The sequence below is a fragment of the Pelobates fuscus genome, chromosome 4, assembly GCF_036172605.1.
Source record: "Pelobates fuscus isolate aPelFus1 chromosome 4, aPelFus1.pri, whole genome shotgun sequence".
Lineage (NCBI taxonomy): Eukaryota > Metazoa > Chordata > Amphibia > Anura > Pelobatidae > Pelobates > Pelobates fuscus.
Genome location: NC_086320.1, coordinates 124,538,837 through 124,564,361, shown reverse-complemented (window position 1 = coordinate 124,564,361; position 25,525 = coordinate 124,538,837). Strand labels below are relative to the sequence as shown.

Genomic DNA, 25,525 nt, shown 5'->3' with positions numbered 1-25,525 from the left:
TTGGCCCCTCGTTTTATTGGCCCTTTTCGTATCTTGCATGTGGTTAATCCTGTCTCGTATGCATTGGATCTTCCAAAAAATTTACGCATTCCTAACGTGTTTCATACCTCCTTGTTAAAACCCCTCCTGTGCAACCGTTTTACTCGGCATGTCCCCCCTCCTCCTCCGGTTTCGGTGGAGGGCCATGAGGAGTTTGAGGTGGCGGCTGTAATTGACTCTCGCTTGCTTCGGGGTCGCCTCCAATATCTGGTACATTGGAAGGGCTATGGGCCTGAGGAACGCAGTTGGATTTCCGCTGACGCTGTTCACGCTCCTCGCCTTGTGCGTTCTTTCCACGCTCGTTTTCCTGCCAGGCCTGCTCCTCCCCGCCCGGTGGGCGTGTCTTCAGGGGGGGGTACTGTAGCGGTACTTACCCTCTCCAGGGGCCGGCCGGGGTCCTCCCTTCTCGCCGCGCGCGGTCCTGCTCCTGCACGAGCCGCGCGCGGCTCAGCCAACGATGGGATCAGTCAGGCGGGCAGTGACCGCGAGAAGCGGTCACATGTCCCGCCCGACACTAAGAGCGCGCCGCGCGTCTCGGGCGCGCTCTTAAAGGGACAGTGGGAGACTAAATTAGAATCAGTCTCCCATTGGCCCCTGTCAGGCCACATTCCCCATACACTCACGTTTTGGGGGCGTGGATATGACAGGGGCCAATCAAAGTGAACCTTAAGGGTATTTATACTCACCTGTTTCCCTTGCTCTTTGCCCTATCGTGGTTTCTGTCCAGTTCCCTTTAGTGCTTGTATCGTTCAGTTGGTTTTTTGGTGCTTGACCTTGGCTTTGTTCCTGACTCCGCTCTCTCCTTATCCTTGCTTGCTTATCCGCTGTTTTGTCCTCTGTGTACCAGTCCTCGGCTTGTTCTACGTTACGCTGTCTCTCAGTTCCCTTGACCTCGGCTTGTTCTGACTCTGTCTTTCTCTCGTCCTAGTCCGGCCATTCTAAGGTCCGGTAAGACGAACTCTGTTTCTTGTCTCTTGACTGTGAACTATTCCTGCGTGTTGGGGTATATTACCGTGACAAACCCGCGTACATTATTACACTACCAAGGAAATTATAATGGCGGCTGCCAGGAAAAAACCCACACTCCCTGAGGAATACAGTAAAATCCAGTTGTACACGGATCTATCTGCACACACGTTGAATGCTCGGAGGAACTTTGCTCCCATAACCAGCGCATTAAGAACGGCGAATATTCTTTACAAGTGGGGTTTCCCTGCACGAATTATCGTCAGACGGAATGGCGTTGAGAGACACATCACCGACTTAGAAGAGGGGAAACGAGCTCTGGCTGAATGGAACATCCCGATGACTGAAAATGGGGAAACCACGCCACCATCATCTACCCCACAACACGCTACCACAGTGACAACCTCGCCGATGAAAATCACTCACGACTGGGCCACAAGCACGAAAATCAAATGACTCTTGCCACATTTGCAATCTGAGACAGTATAAGCCGGTCTTGGCGGCAAAGAGCCGCGACACGAGAGAGTCAGGCTCTGTGGATAAGTACCTTATCACTTGTTTTACTTTCTGGTGCATATCCTACTGCATATCCTTAACTTTATTTCATCTAGTCTCTATGTTTTATCTACTCTAATGTTAACATTGATGCCTCCCCCTGTTATATATGACACTTCTATGCAGGGGCGCTGGGATGTATGGTGTTGGGGATGTGGAGCCGCCATTAGCGCATGGCGACTCCGCACCTAGTTATCCAATGCATCCCGGATTATCAGAGGGGTTTTATGTGTGAAGGTATAAGGGGCTGTGGCGTGCCTCAAACTGATGACAATACTGTCACAAGAGGCGCTGGGCACTCACCGCTCCAGCTGAATTTCTAGAGTCTTAGCAGATTTACCCGTTGCAATACTCTGGGAGACTGTTTTTACGTTGTTTATGTTATACTTTCCTTTTTACTTCTAATCTTTACGCTTTTTTACACATGGTGTATATTTGATCCCCAGGCTATTAGCCTACTCATGAGTAATTGCACCCCAAGGCAATTCATTATTTTATGTACTAGGCCATAATACGACCTACCGAGAGGGCAACAGAAGTTTCCCATGTACTATCAAGATGGCCGCCTGAGCATGGGAGTTCCTACACGTAGGGCTTCCTATGAGTAGCCGGCCATCACAAACAATATTGTAATATCTTACTCCCCTAGGGGAATTGAACTAATTGCTCTCTAAGTTACGAACCCTTAACCACGATGGGAGACAAAAGTGCCCTCTCGGCCTATTAGGGGCATCCTCTCTCACCCCGGCTAGCGGGTTTTCTCAACCCCCACGTGAGGGCTTCAGTGCCCATGAATATCTCGAAGACCGGGTCCTACACTATGGACCTTTGTTATGTACATAGTTGGTTAAATTCCCTTTTGTTATTCTCCCCCCTTGACTTCCCTACCCTCGCCAAGGCAATTGTATATCGCTTTACACCTGTAACTGAGTATAACACTAACGTATACCAGCCAGCTTATCTTATCACAGACAGCCGCATTAATCTATCACCCCATCATTCGATTCTAAATGACACTTAACCTACTCTCAATAAATGCCAAAGGGCTCAATTCACCTCATAAACGCCGTATGGCATTGTTGGAAGCACAGAAACAGAAAACACACATAGCATTTTACCAAGAGACTCACTTCCAAACTCATAACTCCCCTAAATTCTCCTCCAGATATTTCCCAATAGGGTACCACTGCACGTACAAGAAAAAAAAAAAGAGGTGTTTCTATTTTGCTCAGCAGGGACATAGCCTTTCAGTTGATAAAGAAAATAAGCGATAGAAAAGGTCGTTATCTCCTATTGCAATGCATAATAAATAATGTTCAATACACACTGGTTAATCTGTATGGCCCGCCTGACAACCATCATATTTTCCTAGACCAAGTTTTGTCGTTAGCAAACGCCCATAAATTCGGAAATGTCATAATCGGAGGCGACACAAACTTCATCCTAGATCAAAACCTAGATACGACTTCCTCCTCCAAGATTTCAGGCAACACCACAAAACAAAGGACACGCTCCATTTCCCTTCTGGAAAATACTCTACAAACACACGGGTTTATTGATATTTGGAGAACTCTACACCCTCTAATTAGAGACTACACATTTCACTCCTTAGTTCACAGCTCGTACTCCAGAATTGACCGATTCCTCATTCCTCCCTCACTCGCACCACAAATAGCTACAGCAGACATAGGCACCATCACTTGGACAGATCATGCCCCTATCATACTGAAATTTGCAACACAACACCCTACTAGTGGGAACCGCACCTGGCGTCTGAATGATACCCTCCTGACCGACCATAAACTGGTGACACAAATCACCAAAGAAATAGACACTTACTTTAGCTTAAATGACACTGGAGAGATAAGTATAGAAACTATTTGGCAAGCCCATAAGGCAGTCCTACGGGGCCAATTCATCAAACATGCTAGCCACAATAAGAGGCTTCGGACACAGGCGTATATCGATCTACACAAGACACTAGCTAACCTCACTCGCATTAACAAAATAGCGCCATCACATACCATCACACAACAGATTCATGAACTACAGTCACAACTGAAAGACATGGAGCTGGAAAAAACAACCTACTTAATGTCGAAACTGAAACACAAATTCTTTAAAGACGGAAACAGAGCAGGGAAGACGTTGGCAGCACAACTCAAAACTAAAACACTATCGTCCAAAATTGCATATCTCACTGCAAATCAGGGCGAAAAGATCACGGATCCACAAGCAATTGTGGAAGAATTTAGCCGCTACTACAGCGGCCTATATAACCTAGCAAAAGAGCCGGACTGCCACTCCCCTACGCAAAACGACATAGACACATATCTGAAGGATATCAACCTGCCGACCCTCACCCCAGAAGACTGTCAATCCCTAATACGACCCTTTACGCCCCAGGAAATAAAAGACGTTATTAGACAGCTACCAAAACATAAATCACCTGGTCCGGATGGGTTTACAAACCTATACTACTGTACGTTCCAAGACCTCCTAGTACCCTACCTAACAAAATTGTTTAACCGCTGCTTTCAGGAAGGTGCTCTGCCTACCGCTATGCTGCAAGCTTTCATCTCAACTCTACCCAAACCTGGGAAACCCCCAACCCAATGCTCCAACTTCAGACCCATATCGTTGTTAAATTGCGACACAAAGATTTATGCCAAACTTTTAGCAAATAGAATCAACCCCATCCTCACCCGCATAATCCATAATGACCAGTCAGGCTTTATTAAAGGAAGGCAAGGCACAGACAATACCAGGAAAATTCTTAACATACTATCCCATATTGATGCGACACAAACAGAAAGCCTCTTGTTAGCTTTAGATGCGGAAAAGGCATTTGACCGGCTCAATTGGAAATACATGATTTCAGTTTTACATAAATTCGGTTTCCCACGGGAACTGACCCGAGGTGTTATGGCTCTTTATAAGGAACCAACAGCTCAAGTGTCCAACTCAGGTTTTACTTCACTACCATTCAGCCTCTCAAACGGTACCAGGCAAGGCTGCCCGTTATCCCCCCTCCTCTTTATCCTAGCGCTAGAACCCCTAGCACAAAAAATTAGAAACGACCCGCTCATCTCAGGAATACAGATTGGGCAATCACAGTTCAAACTTGCAATGTTTGCTGACGACATTTTAGTCACCATTAGTAACCCAGACACCTCTATGCCACACCTTACACATCTCCTACGAGACTATGGCAAAATATCATATTATAAATTAAATCAAAACAAAACGCAGGCCCTACCCATTCATGTCCAAGCACCAACAGTTGACAAATTAAAGAGGACATATCAATTTGACTGGAGACAGAAATACGTCACTTATCTTGGTGTAAAGCTTGCGTTACATCCGCACACCACCCTATCACTCAACTATGGACCGTTATCACACACATGCACCTCTTTCTTCCAATCATGGAAACACATCCACTTATCTTGGTTGGGGCGCATTAATGTAATTAAAATGATCTTATTGCCAAAAATCCTCTATATTTTTCGTATGCTACCAATCCAAGTACCACCACAAATGCTTAGAACTATTCAATCTACACTATCCCGTTACATATGGGATAAGAAAAAACCACGTCTACCCATGTCCTTACTCCAACAAACATCGTCTGAGGGAGGGTTAGGTACGCCTAAAATATCCGCCTACTATGAAGCTGCGATATTAGAATCGGCCATTCGTATCCATGCTAATAAACACACGTTCCAATGGGCAGACATGGAACACGACAAGTCCAAACCACACTCGCTATTACATATCATGTGGTCCCCTAAAGTACACCGCCCCCCAAAACTCTCACTATACCCGACCTCAGCACTAATGTTAAAATATTGGGACAAATTATTGTCAACAGTATCAGAAAAGGGAAAATATTGTGCCGAGGCTCCTATTGAAGCATTGACCCTACTGACTCCTTGGTTGTCATTGAAAACCTGGGCCAAATATGGGGTTAAGCATATCAAGGACCTGTGCTCATCCTACTCTATCGAAACATTCCCCGACTTACAGAAACGTCTGCATCTACTGAACTCCCTGATATTTCAATATCTCCAATTAAAAAGTGTAATAACCTCCCAAGTCTCATGGCATCACTCAATGCCCCCCCAACGTGTAAACAGTACTGTTGCCATTATATCCAGGTGCCGTAACGCACCGTTAAAGCCTAAATCTCTTTCGATCTGTTACAAATCTATTCTAGATTACCATACCCCCCACTCCTTTCAATTCACACGCCAGTGGGAAAAAGAAGGCATCCCTAATGGAAGATACTTGGCTCAAAGCTACCAACGCCCTGAAAGGTATTACCTCATGCTTCTCCCATGTAGAGGCACACAAGAAAGTGATCTATAGATGGTACCTTACCCCCCACAGACTGAATCAAATATACCCTAACACGAATCCCATGTGTTGGAGATGCTCGAGCAACATAGGCACTATGATGCATATTTGGTGGGAATGTATAGATATTCGGCCGCTATGGTCCAAGGTACAGCTAATATTAAACCGAATCCTACAACATGAAACACTCATCACACCCGAGATAGCACTCTTGCTCCTCTACCCAGCACACTGGGATCGAGCAGACAAAAAACTAGCCTCTATCGTGCTCTTAGCAGCACGCCACCTAATATCACAGGGCTGGAAGAGTAATGTATGTCCCTCTAGAAGGGAACTAATAGAGAGGGTAAAATTATTCTACAAGTATGAACTGCTTACTGCAGACTCATATACGAAGAGAAATCGGTTAGAACTAATGTGGAGACCCTGGGTTGCCTTCTTGGAGAAGGACAACCCCTAGGATCTCACTCATATAACCTCCACCGCACAGAGCAGCATTCACTTCCAATAACCGAATAGAAGGAAGAGGGTCAAACCAGAACAATACTAATCGATACAATCTGGTGACTGAACTGCCAACATATGGTATCACAAACTATTACATGTTATTTTATCCTAGATTGGTAATATATCCCAAATACGAATGGTGCTGTATGAGTGTCTAAATACAACGTTACATGTGAATCATTGAGTTTTGTGTATAAGCAATTTTGTACATACGGTACAGAATATTGTGAACGACAATGTAATGTAATACAAACTATCTGACACACTGTATATGTATGTGCACTGATAATTCAATTTGATGCCTTGGTACTTGTCCCCCCATACCCCCACCCACCCCCCTTTTTCTTTGTTCTGTATCCCATACCCCCTAAGTATTTGAAAAATAAAAATCTCAAATTTAAAAAAAAAAAAATGTCTTCACCTATCCTGTGTGGTATAAAATTCCTCATTCTCGTGTCCTCTACCCGAGGCCTGGGAGTCTGAGGGTTCTGCCCAGTATTTCACTTTCCACATCCTTTCTAGCTCTACTTTCAGTCCTTGGTATTTGTCCATCTTCTCATGTTCCTTCTTCCTAATGTTATAGTCTCTGGGTATTACCATCTCCTTCACCACTGCAGTCTTCCATTTCTTGTCTACCACCATGATGTCAGGTTGGTTGGCCAGTACTTGCATGTCTGTCTGGGTGTGAAAGTTCCACAGGCTCTTGGCCCGGTCATCAGAAGTGTATTTACCATGAGGCTGACAAGGCATTTGCCTTGGGCGCCACTTTCAGAGGGAGGCAAAAAAAGCCACCCCAGATGCCATGTCAGCCTCTTGTCCTTGGGGTCCAGGAGCTGGGGGGCCCCCTCGTGCACACCGCAGTGATGCCGGAGCTGGAATATGACGTCAGTCCAGCTCTGGGTTCACTAAGAGGTGCGCAAGGGAGCTGAGCAGGAGGATCAAAGCTCCCTCACTGCCTGCCTGAACTGCGCGCCAGCATTTCTGACTTCCTGCCAGACCACCTGCATTGCTCTGCCAGCCCCACTGGACCCTAGGGAAGAATCCACCAAAATACCTCAAAAATGTAAGCGAATAAAAAAAAAATTGTGAGTGTGTTAGTGTGTTTGTTAGTGATAGTGTTAGTGTGTATCCTTTAGTGAGTGTTAGTGTGTGTGTGTTTTAGTGAGACTGTGTGTGTTTCTGTTAGTGAGAGTGTGTCTTCTAGTGAGGGTTAGTGTGTGTCTGATAGTGAGAGTGTGTGTGTCTCTGTTAGTGAGAGTGTGTCTATTACTGAGTGTGTATGTCTGTCAGTGTGTGTATGCACGTCTGTCACTGAGAGTGTGTACCTGTCAGTCAATGTGTATGTCTGTTAGAGAATGTGTGTGTCTGGCACTGAGTGTATATGTGTCTGTCAGTGAGTGTGGGTGTGTCACAGTGTGTGTGTCTGACACTGAGTGAGTGTGCATCTGTCAGTGAGTGTATATGTGTCTTGTCAGTGTCTGTGTATGTGTATCTGTCAGTTAATATGTGTGTCCGTTAGTGTGTCTGTCGGTGGATGTGTGTGTCTGTCGGTGAATGTGAGTGTGAATATCTGTCTGTCAGTGAGTGTGTATGTTTCAGTGAAAGTGTGTGTTGGTTAAACAGTGTGTGTGACAATGACTGTGTATCTGTCAGTGAGTGTATGTCAGTGTATGCATCAGTGAAGGCGTGTGTGTTTTTAAGTGTTTTTCAAGTGAAATTTAGAAGTGGGGTTGCCTAGGGCAGCACAAAACCAGAATACACCACTGCCTGTCATTTTCAACTACCCTTTGTGGTATCTCCCATCTGAACTTAGGCAGGTCCAGTCCATATTCTGTAAAGATACCACAACTATAATTTATGTATATATATATATATATATATATATATGTGAAGTTTTGCACTCCAGCCTCCCAGTGTTTTATGACCGTGCTCAGCTGCCCAATTTATATTCAAAGAATATTAACCCAGCACTCAAGGTCTTGTAGAAATGAAGATTTTAATCCAGAGCTTAATCCAGGTAAAAAATCTATGTTTCAGAGCTGAGCACCGGGATGTCCTGATAAAAGTTTGTTGTATGAACGAAAAATTTGATTTAAGTTTAGTTAAGCTCTGGATGAAAAGCTTCATTTGTACAAGACCTTGAGTGCTGCCTTAATATTCTTTGGATATATATATATATATATATATATATATATATATATATATATATATTTTTTTTTTTTTTAAATTATTATTTATTTTATTTTTACTTTTTTCATGTGTACATTATTATCTAAGGGTTTATTTAAATGTAATTAATTCATTAATTATTTAGTTCAAAACAGTTAATTATAGTGAATTAATAAAACATATTGAAAACTTTAAGCAAGACTAACCAAGCTGGTTTAATAGCTAAGTAATGGTATGTTTTGCCCTGCGAATGCACTTAAATGGTTTAAGTAACGTTGCTGAATGCTGTTGTTCCACGTCTTGTAAGGTATATAGCGTGATGTGATTTACGGTTGATTGATGTATGTTAACCTCAGATTATTAAACTGTCTTCTTTCCAGTTCCCTCTTGCAACAGAAGTTTTTAATGTCAATTTAATTTACAAGAAGTAAAAAGACATAAATGAAACCAGACAGGTCATAAATCACTACAGTGCTGTGCTCCAGCGTGTATTTTTGAAGGGAACGTGAATGGTTTTTGAAAAGTGCCTTTACCCCTTTTTTTTCACAGTGGTGACAAAATTTGTCAAAATCCCGAGCTGTGAAAATATTACTTTACAGTATCGGACTGTGAAATCATTAAATCAAGCATTACACTTTAACTACCTTCTCAGTTTGTCCCTTTATGTAAATTAAGGAACGCAGGTTAAACATCTGCATCCGTACCACAGCAGAGTTTTATTTAAGCAAGTGCACAAATCCGAATGGCTGGCACGATACCCAGTAGACCTGAACGTCCCTAGTGATACCAGGTGATTCAAAATTATGGGAAACAAAGGAGCCTTTCATGGGTTCCTTTCAGATGCTGCATTTTAAAGAAGACCATATGTTAAGGAGACATGGTGAAAGTGTTTTTTTAATTTACATTTTGTGCAATTTCCTTGTTAGTCCTCATAATGGTTCCTATTGAAGTATTTACTGGGGTGAAATATGCAGCAGCGATTAATCTCTGACACTCGAACACAGTAGTGGGAGCCTCCTCTTCCCATTATACTGTAATGATTGGGAATATATGTCCCCATTCAGATACCCAACCTTCCTCCCTTTTCATTCATTAAACAGAAAGAAATTATACTAGCCTACCGACCCTTATCTATTATTTAAATAATCGACTTTAAAAAATAACATTTATTAATACTTGTATTTACCCAAATTGCCAGGCTCGTATTTTCAATGAATGATATTGAGTTAGGTTAATAAATGTTTGTTAACTGTTATATGTCTTAAAATATCAATTCAATTTTTTTAACGTAGTCTGACTGAAATAAAACCATACTAAATTCTGATACATATTGAATGATTTATTTGAGATTGTATTTACAAATAAACACTGTTTTATTTATTTGTATTTCTTTTTTAACTTTTGTAACTAGTTTAACAGGTTTATTTTAGGTGTGTCGCTAAAAGTGGTTGGGGGTGCTTTAGACCCAAATCTGATGCCCTATTGTCCCAAAACATTTTGTCTGCTCTGTGCTCTCAGATTCGGGCAGTCAGGGGCCCAGTTGCAATATTGCAGTAAAGGGCAGACTTGGGAGATCAGCTAATTTCCCCTATCTGTGGAGTAATTTTACTTTATAGTGACGAAACAAGTGGTCAGCACCAATAATAGATACATTTGAGTGGACCTTTATGGATAACTTTGTAGTGTGACCAGCCAGCACTGTGCGTGAAGAAGCAGGGATATAATCTTACATCATCCTATCCTTGCTCACTCCACACATAGAGCCATAGCCTTGCCGGCTTGTGTGCGTTTTGACATCTGGGGTGAAGTTTTGAACTTGTAAACGCCCCTGGGTTTTGTAGTAGGTGCATATAGAAACATATTATCACAAAATGTTGTAAATGATTGCCTTTGAAGCCCCTATGCTATAACCTTATCTCTTATGTCAGTGGATAATAGTAACATACCTTTTTGTTCTTCTCTCCACCAGCATGCATGTTCCGTTACAATGGAATATCATTCGTCTACCTCATCTATCTATTGCTTATTCCTTTATTTTCGGAACCTACAAAGCTCACAATGCAAGGTAAGAAAAATCATTAATACTCCATATTTGTGACACATTAATTATCTATAGATACCTTGTTAGTTATAGTATATGTGTTTTTGTGATCTCCGATACTGTATCACCAAAATGCTAGTTACCATCTATAGACATTTTAATCACTTGATTGGTCCATCATGCCACATGGATCCAAGCAGAACATTACAAAACATTTTGCAGTCTGCATTTTGTATTCATAACGTTCCTCTTTCTTTTGGCGCGTTTTTGATAGAGCCTCTGTATCTTGACTTGGACGAGCACCAGCAGCAGGCAAAAATTGTTACTACTTGTGCTTCCAGAGCTACAAACCTCACCACGCATAGCCAGACCCTGATTTGCTGTAACATTTGTAGTACATATCCCCTTTAGTTACAATAGTTTGTTCCTGAAAGGATGACAGTGGAGACGTCCTGCATTCATAGCCTCCCATTTTATTTGACATAATATTTTGATATGAATGCATATTAATTTATTTGGTGTAATATCAATGAATAACAAATGAAAGCACTCATATGATCTGCTAATGCTAAAGTACTTCACCAATCAGTGTCTAGGTTAATAGTTTCATGTTTACTTTAGAAAATGGCTTATTGATTGATGGTCCATATTGATAGTATTGCTACTAATGTTCTGCAATATGTGAGATCTATAACTGTGTTAAGCTGCTGCACAGTGCACTTAGCAATGTACACTGGTGTCATAATGGATACCAATTTTAAATGAGAATCATTTAAAGGGACACTTTAGTCATGAAAACAACTTTAGCTTAATGAAGCAGTTTTGGTGTGTAGATCATGCCCAGGGCAGGTGCAAGAATTTTTGCCGCCTTAGGCAAAAGTAAAGTTTGCCGCCCCCCCCCCCCCCCATGTGACATCACAATGCCCCACCCATATGATCTGCGATGTTAACTAACGCCAGTGCTGCAGTGCCGCCGTGTTTACATTAAAAGGCCTACAAGGACAGGCTATAGACACCAGAACCACTACATTAAGCTGAAGTGGTTCTGGGGACTATAGTGTTTCTTTAATGTGAGGTAAATTATAGATTAGTGCCATGAATAATATACTAGATTGCCTACTTACAACCAGATGAGGATGATGATGGGCTCTAGCTGCAGTCTGGCTCCACTGGTCTGGTGTAGAACAGGCTCTCTGGAGGCTGTTTGTAACTGTGGTCACAAAAATCAATGTTCTGGGAGAACGGGAAGCAGCTCCATTTTTTTTAACGCCCTTTACACAGCTCAAGGTCTGGATCCCAGGGTCCACCTTCATGTTCCACCAATTAGTTTGTTCACAGGAGGTGGAGTAGGGGATGTCCTGATATGTGTGTAAGGAATGCATTGTGTGAATCTGTGTTTGTATGTGTAAGGGCTGCAAGGTTTCTGTGTATGTACGGGATGCAGTGTGTGCGTCTGTAAGGGGTGCATTGAGTGTCTGTAAAGGGTGCATTGAGTGTGTGTAAGGAATGCATTGTGTGTAAGGGTTGCATTGCTTGTGTGTGTGTGTCTGTGTGTGTCTGTGTGCAAGGGGTGCATTGTCTTTGTGTGTAAGGGGTGCATTGTGTGTGTGTGATGGATGTCAATCTCTCCCCCCTCCCTTGTCACTCTCTTCTCCCCCTCTCCCTCCCTTGTCACTCTCTTCTCCCCCCCTTGTCCCTCTCTTCTCCCCCCTTGTCACTCTCTTCTCCCCGTTGTCACTCTCTTCTCCCCTCCCCACTCTCATTCCTCCTCCCAACCCTGTCAATTCCCCTCCCTGTCAATTTCTTCCCCCCCAACCTGTCAATTTCTTTCCCCCCTTTCAATTTATACCCCCCTCCCTTTCAATTTATTTCCCCCACCCTCCCTGTCAATTTATTCCCCCCACCCTGCCTGTCAATTTATCCCCCCTCCCTGTCCATTTATTCCCCCCCCTTTCAATTTATTCCCCCTCCCTCCCTGTCAATTTATCCCCCCCTGTCAATTTATTACCCTCCCGTCAATGTATTAGCCCCCCCTTTAAATGTATCCCCCATCCTTTAAATTTATCCCCCCACCCTCCCCTACCTATGTTGTAGCGTGGCCGAGCACTGTATGGTCCGCGGGTACAGGTAGCTTTTGTTTCCTGTACCCGTCCGGACTAAAAGTGCACACTGTTAGGAAGTGCACAGTGTTAGTCCGGCCGGGTATAGGAGACAGATGCTCCCTGTACCCGCGGACCATACAGAGCTCGGCCACGCTACAGTGAGAGAGTGACAGGAGGCAGCGCTGAGCGCTTCCCTCCTGGCAGCCCCTCTCCTCATGCTGCGCCCGGGCGGTGCGCCCTCATGGACGCATCAGCCCGGGCAAAGCTGCAGCCGCCTGAGGCTCTCTACAGAGTGCTCGGGCGGCTGCAGCATTAGAGGGGCCGGCGCTCCTGGCGGCACCCCTTCCCAAGGGGCGCCCTAGGCGGCTGCCTAGTCCGCCTAACAGGTAGCACCGGCCCTGATCATGCCCCTGCAGTCTCAGTGCTCATTTCTCTCCCATTTAGGATCACTTTGTTTATGCAGCCATTTCTTTTCATGCAGGCTATGTGAGTCACAGCCAGGGGAGGTGTGGCTAGGACTGCATAAACAGAAACAAAAGTGATTTAACTCCTAAGTGGTGGAGAATTGAGCGGTGAGACTTTGGGGGCATGGTTTATACACCAAAATTGCTTCATTAAGCTAAAATTGTTTTGATGACTATAGTGTCCCTTTAAATACAATGATAGAAATTTGCAGATTCTTTTACATCTAATTTGTGACACAATTATGGTGCAATTTATTAAATCTGGCAAGTTTTCTTCATGTGTTCCTTCATCTGTGCCTTGTAATTTTTTTCATCTATGCCTTTTTTGGTGGTGCAATGGAGTTAGCAATATTTCCGACACTTTTTTCCCAAAAGAAAAGTGTTGTTTTACTTCTTATCTTTACGCCACTCTATATTTGGCAGTTGTTTTAAAATGGATGTTCCTGCGAAATACTCTCAGAATTTACTATAGAAAGCCATCACTTTTTTTGATCATTTTAGACCTTTTAGTAAATACTGTTAAAATAAGGACACCATTTTTAACATCTTTGATCCCACTGTTATCTGGTAAAGGCATTAGTTAAATAAAATGTCCAAATCATTCAATACTATTAGAAAAACTTTTAAAATGATGTATTTAAAAGTCCCATAGACTAGGTGACTTCTGTAGATAAATCACTTGAAAAAATTTCTGACGGTGTTGAATCATTTGGAAAGCATATTAAATTGAGGCCAATATTAGTGACTCTGCCCACTGTTTTGATTGTCTGTTGTTTGGTTATCAATCTTCACCAAAAACACATCAGACAGTTAAAGTTACCACAACATTCTTTAAAATATGCAGACTCTGAGTACAGCAAAAATGTAGAGAGTTTTGTTTGATTTTGATGAGAAACGAACAAACCAATTCAATTTATATTATTTAAGTAGAGCAGACAGAACTAGGTGGGCAATTGAATGAGTAGTGTAGACAAAAACAAAGTCAAAGAGGTTGTTCACATTTGCTCAGTTAAATTCTGAACATTAAAGGGTTACTCCAACCACCACAACCACCACAGCTGCTTTTTGCATTGGTCATGGTGGTAAGAGTCTGCGTGTGCTTGAAATGCTGCACATATTGAGAAATCTGAATGCTTGTGCCGGGAGCTAGTTACAACCCCAGCACACATCACTTTGACAGCCTGGAGCTCGGTTCTGGGCTGCCAAATGTCCATTCTGTGCAAAAAATATGTCAATCGTCCGCTGACACTGCACACTGGCAATGGACATAATGATCTTCTCCGTTGTAGGCAGAGCACCTCCCTCATTTTGTTCAGCACTCCCCAACTCCATACAGTATACTATTAATATTGCGTTGTTTACGGTATTTATTTTTTAGTTAAGATCCCATCCCTCCCTCCCTCTCCTAGCTTTTTTAAAGTGCTCTCATGTACAGTGAGCCTGTGAAACGGTCCAGTCAAAGGCTTCTCTATGAGAAGTCCTTGATTGGATCGCACAAGGCCCTTGTTGACATCAGAAGATGCGTGGAAGATATCACCACGAGCTTCACCTGGTGCTTAATTTCACATAAGTTAAATGCTTGGGTGGCAGTAATACATAGTGTTGATGATCAAATTGAAGAAGGACTTCCAAAAGACTGTGTAAAGAGGCAGTTAATATTGTAAGCCATGGAGAAATTAAGTGATCTGTAGAGGAAAGTTATACATGTATGTTCAGCATGTAGATGGTATAGGAAACGTAAAGTATTGAATTTGCCAAGAGAAGAGGTGTAAAAGAGGATCAAGGACAAATCCTTGGATGAGATCAAGAGAGAGAGAAATAAAAGCTGAACGAAGACCACAGGAGGAGATAGATATAATGTAAGCCAAACAAGAACAACATTCCAAATAGCCATTCAGTAGCCACTGAGTAGAGCTTTTCAAAATAAATCATGATAAACATTGACAAAAACCACAAAGAGGTCCCAGAGAATTAATAGGTTGTAGTGACTGTGATTATTTGGCAGATTGTAGATATAAAAGTTGGATAGATATAGAAGTTCTAGTTTTCAGAAATGAAAAATGAGAGCAGCCTAATATATTTTGTGCCAGTCACAGTAATTCCTAACAGGAGCAATAAATAACATTAAATTTTTTTTTTTTTTTTTATATCAAGACGTTTTTGTGGAAGTGCATATTTTTTTACTTAGTTCTTATTTCAGTGTAAATTTATACATTCATATCAGGTAACCTGACTATATGGTTGGATAAGAGCACTTGGAGCTGCATTACAATAAATACAATAGGACAAAATACCTAACAATTATGTTGGCCAGGGAATCCATGCTTAGGCACCATGCAGAAGAAATAGTGATAGTAGTTTTTACATATCTGTAGTTAATTCACAAAATATGTTATGCATGACTTGAAGACATTTGAAGAATTAAGCTGTAATGTTTGGTAATGCAGAAGAAAATGTTTTGTCTTATTACATTTACGTAATGTTACACAAAGTAACAACAATATGTAGTATTACGTTTTAAAAACAAACTCCTTCTATCAAAAAAGTACTTGTAACGAATTATATTGTAGTAGACAACTTTTTTTCATATAGTTTTAAAATTACCCATGTGACCCTTCTTGAAACAAATTTGCCATTCATGTTGCATGCGATGTAGTGTAGGCTTTGAGCTTTTCTCATAGAATTCCATAATTGTCAACACTGTAAACTACGAAGCCGGGAAAGAAGCGAGTCGAGTGGTGGCAGAGTTTGTGTGAGGACATGCCAGTGATGCAGTTTGCATCCCTAGTGTTTCGGCCAGACGCTTTATGGGTACTTTTCTTTGTGGTTCCATGGTGTCATTAAAAGAAAAAAATGGAATGAATGTGGGACTGGTGAATATATTTTTCCCAATGATATTTTTATTAAAGAGATACTATAGGCACCCAGATCAGTTCATCTTATTGAAGTGGTCTGGCCTGTCCCTTCAACCCTGCAATGTAAAATAGGCGGTCCTGCAGTTTCACAAAGGTTGACTCTTTCAAATGACACTGGACATCCTCACACTATGTATGATGATGTCCAGCATGTTGAAAATTCCTATAGGAAAGAAAATCGATTCAATATTTTCCTATGGGGAAGGCCTGATGTGTGTGTGGTAGTCAACACGCATGTGTATTAGGTTCCCGCCATCGGCTGACGTCGGCAAATGAGGAACCTGACCCAAGAATGATGGACATCAACACTGGGGGGGAGGACCAAGGGGTTAGCAGGGGCACTTTATTGTTAGGAATACAGCTTTGTATTCCTAACACTATAGTGTTCACTTAATTTTACAGAATTCCCCAAGACCAACTCTATGCATAAAAAAAAGAGAGAAAAAAAAAAGAAATTATTAGAAATTGCTAGAAATGATTAAAGCATGGTCTGCTGTGGCAGTACCTCGACATCCAGGCATACAGTGCAAAAATAAATAGATAAATAAATAGATTAATATCAGTTGAGAATTTTCAGAAAACAATAAAACAAAACATTTTCTGTTGGATTGTTCAAAAATTCCTAATTAAAAGCAAGGAGGATTTACAGAGGTTTTCGGGAAGCTGTACATATTGTAGGCATCAAATGCTTTTAGAAATATGGAAACCATATTCCTAGACTGTATTTGACTATATTTGGGGACCACATACATTGTGAACAACAAGAACAGGGATTTAATGTATGGCGTGGGTCCCCTGATTATATCCTTCTCACATTGCAAGAACAGATGACTTTGTGGTCCACAGAAGACTTTGTATGATCAAGCACTACATTCTTCAGTATGCCTCAGGTGCTTACAGAATGTTTTTGTTTCTCAGACTAATATTACTTCAAAGTTTTCCTCAGTCACTTTGTTATAGTTTTCATCAAGAGCTCCAGGCTATGTGGTTTTTTAAAAACAAGTGTTTTGTACTTCCTCTTTACCAAGATCTGTAATTTGTTTCATTGTTGGTTGTGTGTTGTACCATGTATCAATACTGTATTGTTTGCTGGTCTCCAGTTTCTACCAAAACAAACACAAATCATTAAAATAGCCTTCCCAGTATTAAGAGAATGAATTATATAGTCATGCTTTACAAGAAATGGGGGAAGGGACAACATTTTACTGGGGCTCGAGACGGTGTGTAGATTCAGAATACAATTCCCCTGTTGCAGACGTTGAGGTTTACAGGAAAGAAAAGGTTTAAGGAAGTGGAAGAATGTTTTCACTTGTTAAGTGAAAGTAGACTTGTGCCCATTTTTGTAGAGAAATAACTATTCAAGGTTGGAATCTAGCACCTATTACATTGTTAATATCGTAGTATGTCAACACTACATTGTTAATAAATAATATGTATATGTCAAATAGTACCTTATATTAGATCAGAAGCAGTCCAAGATTTACTCATTAAGAACAGAGATGCAGTGTGCACAAATGAGCAGCGATGGACAAGAATTCCCTATTTTTTTTCATGATTTATAGACATTTTACAATCCATGTTTATGTGAAAAATTCAAATGACAAAGTGATTTTTCTCCTGGCTGATCATTTTTTTCTATCGTCTTTGTGATCCCCAAACACGTGTTCCATTCAATTACCTTATGGCATGTCCTCCTCCAGCCCCAACCCAATGGCAGCGGGTGGAGCTCCTAATAATAATATTTATGGGGGTGGACCTTCCCATTGAGGACTCAAAATATGGGCATTGTTAATTAGTGTAAACAATGCCCAGACTTTGGAGCCAGAATGGTCCCATATAGCAGCCAACAGTGTTGCCTCATTCAGTACAGGGCTTTTTATACTTTAGTGAATAACCCAATACAATTAGGAACACTGTTCATATATACATGTTCTTGATATTTCTACTTTAGACTTCATAACCCAGACAATTAAACTTTTTGATGACGGTAAAGAAATGACAGTAAACAGAGACTAATGAGAATTTCTTGAATAATTGAAATATACATTTATTATAAATAGAATCAGTGTCAGAACGTTGTCATTAAACAGGCTGTTCTGCGACTAGACTATGTGACAATTGTTTAGATTACATGTTTTTTTTTTTAATATACAACACACCTTACTTACTTACTTGAATAGAAGCACTCTCTGCAACCCGGTGGTTCTGTTTATTTATTCATGTCAATGATTATTCCCCACTTAGTTTATATGCCATATAACCACTAATGTGGATTACACATGTTCACAAACTAAAAATTCTATTGAGCAGGAAAGTGTTTTGTGTGAGTCAGCTGGGCTAAGGATGGTAAAGAGGGAGTGTGCCTGATACAGCCTGTTAAAGTGACGGATTCTATCCTTTAGCCATATGCTGTTCATCAAACATTCAGAACCCAGACCTTCAAAAGGAGGTTTTTAAATGTCTCATACTGCTGGTTAATGAATAGATATAGCTCTACATATGTACTATGTCTATGTAATATAGCCCATCTTTATTCGTCTTAAATAAAGCTTGTTTTAATTTGCAAGATAGTGGGTTAGCTATCTTAAAAAAATAAACATTTTAAACTAGATGTTGTGGGATATATGCATATAAAAGGAAGGGGGGTTACAGAAAAATAGTATCTTTGTCAGAAGTATGAAAAGTAAGATAGCAAATCCATTCAAATCTTCAGAGATGCTAGTGTCCAGCTGGGCATCAGCATTGGAACTCTACCTCTCGGCCTCCTGTAGCAAATGACACTATATACGGACCTTTGGAAGGTAAGCAATTTTCTATTACAACCACCACAAGGAAGTGACCTGACAGCAAGCTTACTCTTACAGGTCTTTGTCAAGTCAGTATTGCAGATATAGTACAAAGGAAAATCTTCAGGCACTCACAGTGTTTAACCAGCAAGCAATTTTATTGCATCAACAGTAGGGACAGAGCAACGTTTTGACCTTCTACAAGGTGTTTGCCAGCCTATCTGTAGCTCTCCATTCACAAAACGCAGCGAAAAATGTACATATGTTTTTCATCCTGTTTTGTGAATGGTGGGCTAATGATAGACTAAAGAATGTCAACTGATATTCTAAGCTGCGCCTCCAGATTAAACTTTTCGTTAAAAGTTTAACCCCTGGGCCACCCGATGCATGGGCCACTCAGTGGGCCCCCTGGGTGTGCGGGACCCGGGGTAGTTACCGCAGCTGATGTTTTGTTTTTCTTTCAGTTTTCCTTTCTTCATTTCCAGTGTATATTAATGATTATACTTAACGCCTCCATTCTCTGCTTGCCATTTACCTTTTTCCTGGGGCATACCTCAAAATCTGTCTGCAGCCATTTTTTTTTCTCTGCCCATGATTTGTGATGAATTGCTTTTACTGATGGATTGCAGGTAAATTGTATTGACTATTGAAACAGAACCTAGCTTAAGCTCCCCCCATTGTCCACATTTATCAACTTGACTTCTATACATAAGAAAATGGAAAATAACACATGAACTTTGTATCTTGTAATACCTTTTTATTGGACTAACAGAATTTTGTAATGACAAGCTTTCGGGAGAACCTCCCTTTCTCAAGTCTGAAGCATTTCTGAGCAAAGACGACACATAGAATTCAAAGCTGAGTTGTGATACAGGAGTTAAAGTGACATGAGTGCAGATAAAGTATTACCTAAATTTCCTCACATATTTTATAAAAACTAGCGTGCACAGGAAAAAAATAAAGAAAATAAAGAAATTCAGGAGCTATATAGAAGCAGAATAGATCAACATAGGCATTAGCTATGACTCCCAAGAGTCAGCGCAATCCTCCCCTTCTGTAGAAGCCCATCTTCATTATATTCCAAATAAATTACTTTTACTGGAGCATTAAATATATTAAAGCTCTATAGGGGTAAAAATTAGAGCTATTTAGACATACAGTTATGTGCAATTAATTAGAACAGCTACCACACTTCCACAGGTGTTCCCTTCACCAGATATAGAATATTGTAGTATAATGTACAAGAAGTGGAGCGATATAGAGTAGATAAGTCCCTATCACCAAACAAAATAAATGTATACTTATACTTTGCTGGATAGGACTCAAATTTCATATAGAACATGCAAAAAAGAAAAAATCAACAAGAGATCATAGTACAGATCTGCATGGATTGGTATAAATTCATATAAATTTAAACACGAGCCGGGACTACGGAAGAGGGAACAAGTATACACTTACCTTGCCGACCCGAACTTTACAACAGGAGCTCCATCCAACCCCTCTGATTCAGGAGACATCACCCAGTGTGGGATAATCTTGATGTGAGCAAACAGGAACATATACCGTTATGCTCACCATTGTTTCTAGTAAGCAGGAATTTGTTTGCACTGCTATCTAGTTGTATTTTAGTTGTTTTTTAAAATTGTATACAATAAATTGTTATCTTTATATCAAATATACACATATATGAATTTATACCAATCCATGCAGATCTGTACTATGATCTCTTGTTGATTTTTCTTTTTTTGCATGTTCTATATGAAATTTGAGTCCTATCCAGCAAAGTATAAGTATAAATTTATTTTGTTTGGTGATAGGGACTTATCTACTCTATATCGCTCCACTTCTTGTACATTACACTTCATTATATTCCAGCCTTTATTGGTCGAGGGAAAGGAAATTAACATCTCACAGCAAGTCCTAAAGCTTATTGGGAGTGAAAAAGTCAATATCAACACTTATTGTCTGATATTAAATCAACCTCTAAATCGGGACGGTGGGTTAGGACCCTAATCAGTGGATGTTTACATTTAAATAATTAATTATTTTAAAAATAAATGGGTTCTTTAGCATTCAATGATACTGAAATGGTGATGCCATTCACCCCCCTGCCCCACTCCCCCATAGAAATGGTATGACCTACAGCCAATTCCTTTTCTGTTTGGAACTTGAGGACATTAAATGAGTGACTAGTGGCTTCTGGAAGATAAATATGACATGCTGGTTATCATTCCTGGAGTATAAATAAATAGTTTTCTGCATAGTGCTTGAAAGTAAACATTATTATATTGGTTCTAGACATGCAGTCATAACCCCCCCCCCCTCCTCCCCCCCAAGATAATCAATATAATGGTAGCATTACCATGGATAATTCATAAAAATGTTTACAGTAAATATCACATGCTTAAAATTGCAAGTTAAAGATGCATTACTGTGTACAGTATTTTAACACGTGTTGAAATAGTTTTAATTTGTGAATATATATTGTGCAGTTATGAGGCTGATTAGTAAATAACAAATAGTGGTAAATGAAAAAAAAAGTTTTCATTGATTGTTAACATCTAGATTTTTTTTGTATTTAATTATTACATGCCTTCCAATATGTTTTACAGACCACCATTATTGTTTTTGTATCAAGCTGGTGTAAATTACATTTTTGTTCATTCATAAACCACCAAAGCTTCTTCCATCATTGCGCCTCCAAGATTTGCACAGAAATCTAGCAAATTCAGAGTCTGCTCTTTAATTGATCTTTCTGGGTGGACTGTGATTACATTCTGGGAAATTTCTGAACCATGAGTCATTTTATGAAATTCAATTAGTGGTTAGTTGACAGTTTGTCTCCCATTTTAACCTTCCAAGTTTCTTTCCTTAGAACAACAGTAAACGTTTCATTCCTGGCAAACGGGTTCAGTTTAATCTTTGGAAGAATGTTGCACGGTGAAACCAACCTAATTTGAATTCAAATCTTTGATTTCTACAGCATAGGACTTGCGCAAACGTCTGTGCGTTGTTGTAAATGTTGATCCGAACATGAAATGATCAGAATATATATAAAAAAAAGTCAGATTAGGAACTTTGTTAATGACTTTTTTGTACAGACTATAAATAAATGCAGATAGTGTTATCTCTTCTGAAAATGTCAAAACGTATACAGAGTCCAAAACGACCAATGAACAATGTCTATATAACATAAATATGAAATTACAAACATTGCTTCTCATTAATTGACCTCTATGAATGAGAAAAGGTGAGTTCCCCTAAACAGGGGTTTATGGGATACATGGACTGCACTCATTGAAAACAAACAGAACACCAGGGTTGACCAGGTGATTTCACCTACCTCCTGGTCTTTGCATATTGTTAGAAGCAGCAGATCCTGTACATGAAATTGTGGGCATTTGAATGTGTTTTATAAAGAACCCATATAAAAGGAACTATGTCATCCAAATGGAGTGTTACTTTAGAGAGACATGCATCACTTGACAATTCTTTTTTTATAAAGCAGCAAGCATTTTTAACCCCTTAAGGACCAAACTTCTGGAATAAAAGGGGATCATGACATGTCACACATGTCATGTGTCCTTAAGGGGTTAAACAAATATACAAACCAAAATTAAGCAAGAAAATCTTTTGAAAGTATGTATTAAATGTTTAAAACTTACTATAAACCTGACCAGATTGTATTGTTGGTCATGCCTCTCAGCCTGGCGAGTTTCATCAGTCACCCCTACCTCCCCTCCTCCCCTTCCCTACATCCCTCTCAGTTTCAGACCAGCCCACTAATGACAGAAACAGGGTATCATTCTGCATCAGCGAGAGAGAGAACCCCAACACCAAAGCCTGCTCTGCATGTATCACACTGCTCAAACTCCCTCTCCTCTCCCCCTGTCAGGATGTTGCAAGGTAAAGAGATCTAGCTGCACATGGAAATCTGTCAGTAACCCAATGCACTTTTCCAGCATTCCTAGGGATAGGACACTGATTAGTTAGATCAGTGCCCCCTGGAGTGGAGTGGGTGTGGAAATCATAAGAAAGGAAAAGCAGATAAAGATAAAAAAACAAATCATATTTTCCTTATTTTTCAGCCTGCAGAGTGAACCAACTAACGCTTTTGGACGAAACCGTTGTCTCAAAGGGATGCGTGTCCCTTTTATGTGTATATGTATGTTTAGTTTTATTATACGTTATTGTGTTGTATGTATTTAATAGCATTTCTATGTTGCAGGTAACTAAAAATATTTATTTTACCAGTCCGTACCCCCAAATGTGCCATGTTTTAATCCTCCACGTTGCCTAATAGACACTCTGAATTGTAGTAAAGACATATAAGGTAGTTTCATAATGAAAATTTCCAAACGTGGGATAATTGTTTAGTATTAGTCAGCTAGAAAAATGCAACTTTGTTATCATTTGAAGTCCAAGGAATACAAATACCGTATATACTCGAGTATAAGCCGACCCGAATATAAGCCGAGGCCCCTAATTTTACCCCCAAAAACTGGGAAAACTTATTGACTCGAGTATAAGACTAGGGTGGGAAATGCAGCAGCTACTGGTACATTTCTAAATAAAATTAGATCCTAAAAAAATTATATTAACTGAATATTTATTTACAGTGTGTGTATATAATGAATGCAGTGTGTATATGAATGCAGTGTGTGTATATGAATGCAGTGTGTGTATATGAATGTAGTGTGTGTATATGAATGCAGTGTGTGTGTATGAATGCAGTGTGTGTGTATGAGTGCAGTGTGTATATAATGAAAGGAGTGCAGTGTGTGTATATGAGTGCAGTGTGTGTACAATGAATGCAGTGCAGTGCGTGTATGCAGTGTGTGTGTATGAGTGCAGTGTGTGTATGAGTGCAGTGTGTGTGTATGAGTGCAGTGTGTGTGTGAGTGCAGTGTGTGTGTGTGTGAGTGCAGTGTGTGTGTATGAGTGCAGTGTGTGTGTGAGTGCAGTGTGTGTGTGAGTGCAGTGTGTGTGTGAGTGCAGTGTGTGTGTGTATGAATGCAGTGTGTGTGTGTATGAATGCAGTGTGTGTATGAATGCAGTGTGTGTATGAATGCAGTGTGTGTATGAATGCAGTGTGTATATAATGAATGCAGTGCGTGTGTATGAATGCAGTGTGTGTATGAATGCAGTGCGTGTATGAATGCAGTGTGTATATAATGAATGCAGTGTGTATATAATGAATGTAGTGCGTGTGTATGAGTGCAGTGTGTGTGTGTGTGAGTGCAGAGCATTGGTGTGGGGTGGGCATTTTATTAATTATTATTTTAATATATTTTTTAATGTTATTATTTTTTTTTAGGTAACTATTTTTTTTATTTTATTATTAATTGTATTATTTTTTTATGTTATTATTTTAATATTTTTTTTCTTATTATTATTTGTTTTATTATTAATATTTTTTCGTCCCCCCTCCCTGCTTGTTAGCTGGCCAGGGAGGGGGGCTCGCACTCCCTGGTGGTCCAGTGGATGGGCTGTAGGAGGGGGGCTGTCAGGAAGCTGTAACTTACCTTCACCGCAGCTCCTGTCAGCTCCCTTCTCTCTCCTCGGTCCGTGCAGCTCCCAGGTCAGCTCCCTCTGCAACTATCGCGGCCGCGCGGAGCGTTGCCACGGTAACCCATGGCAACGCTCTGACCCCGCGGCTCTCGCGAGAGTTGCAGAGGAAGCTGACCTGGGAGCTGCACGGACCGAGGAGAGAGAAGGGAGCTGACAGGAGCTGCGGTGAAGGTAAGTTACAGCTTCCTGACAGCCCCCGGTCCATGTCTGTATTATGGCAATGAAAATTGCCATAATACAGACAACTGACTCGAGTATAAGACGAGTTGGGGTTTTTCAGCACAAAAAATGTGCTGAAAAACTCGTCTTATACTCGAGTATATACGGTAATAAAGCAAATAATAGAAAAAAAGAGTAACTTGAGACTGGGCTAATAATGAAAACAAATATTTCCAGGATTTATAATTTGCCAAATTTATTTCAGAAAGAACTTAACTTAGATTACCACTATAAGATATGTTATCTGTATTAGGGAAGAACAAACAAGCAATGTCCGTCTCGCAATAGCATGTTTTTTGGGGGGGGGCTGTTTTTTTTTTTTTTTAAGAGTGAAAGAAACCTTTCTGTACAGAATAGAAATACATATAGTAATACACAAATAATGGTCCAGCACCCCAATCTTTGATGAAAGATTGATCCCTTCATACTAGGATAGCATCATGCAAAGATATGATCCTTATGTATAGGTTTGTATGAAAGCAAGTCAGGGATTTATTGGATACATTCAGACTGCTAAAATTAGAGCTTCCTGATTGGCTAATTTCCTTCCTGGTTCAGGGAGAGCTCTCAACAGATGCTGTAAGTCAAGCATGTCAAACTCACGGCCCACAATGGACATCTTTGCGGCGAGCCGAGAGTACATGCCTTGTTGTTAAAGCAGAGTAGACACCTGCTTTCCCCACATTGCAGGTGCCTACTCTAAAATTTACCCGGCCGGGAGGAGGGCCAGTGAGGGAGTTCCTGATTTCTGGTGATACCAGCGGGTTCCTGAATATTTACAGCTCCATCGGATGTCTCCTTCAGGGGTTGATATGCATCATAAGTCCTGAGC

General features: G+C 40.6%; 1 protein-coding gene across 1 annotated transcript in view; it reads left to right on the top strand.

The window, feature by feature from the left end:
- PIEZO2 (piezo type mechanosensitive ion channel component 2) overlaps window positions 1-25,525 on the top strand; it is a 409,694-nt gene that overhangs the window by 117,013 nt on the left and 267,156 nt on the right. Inside the window, exon 2 of the mRNA XM_063451573.1 lies at window positions 10,565-10,660. Within this exon, the coding sequence (XP_063307643.1) occupies window positions 10,565-10,660 (96 nt within the window). The remainder of the gene's footprint in view (window positions 1-10,564; window positions 10,661-25,525) is intronic.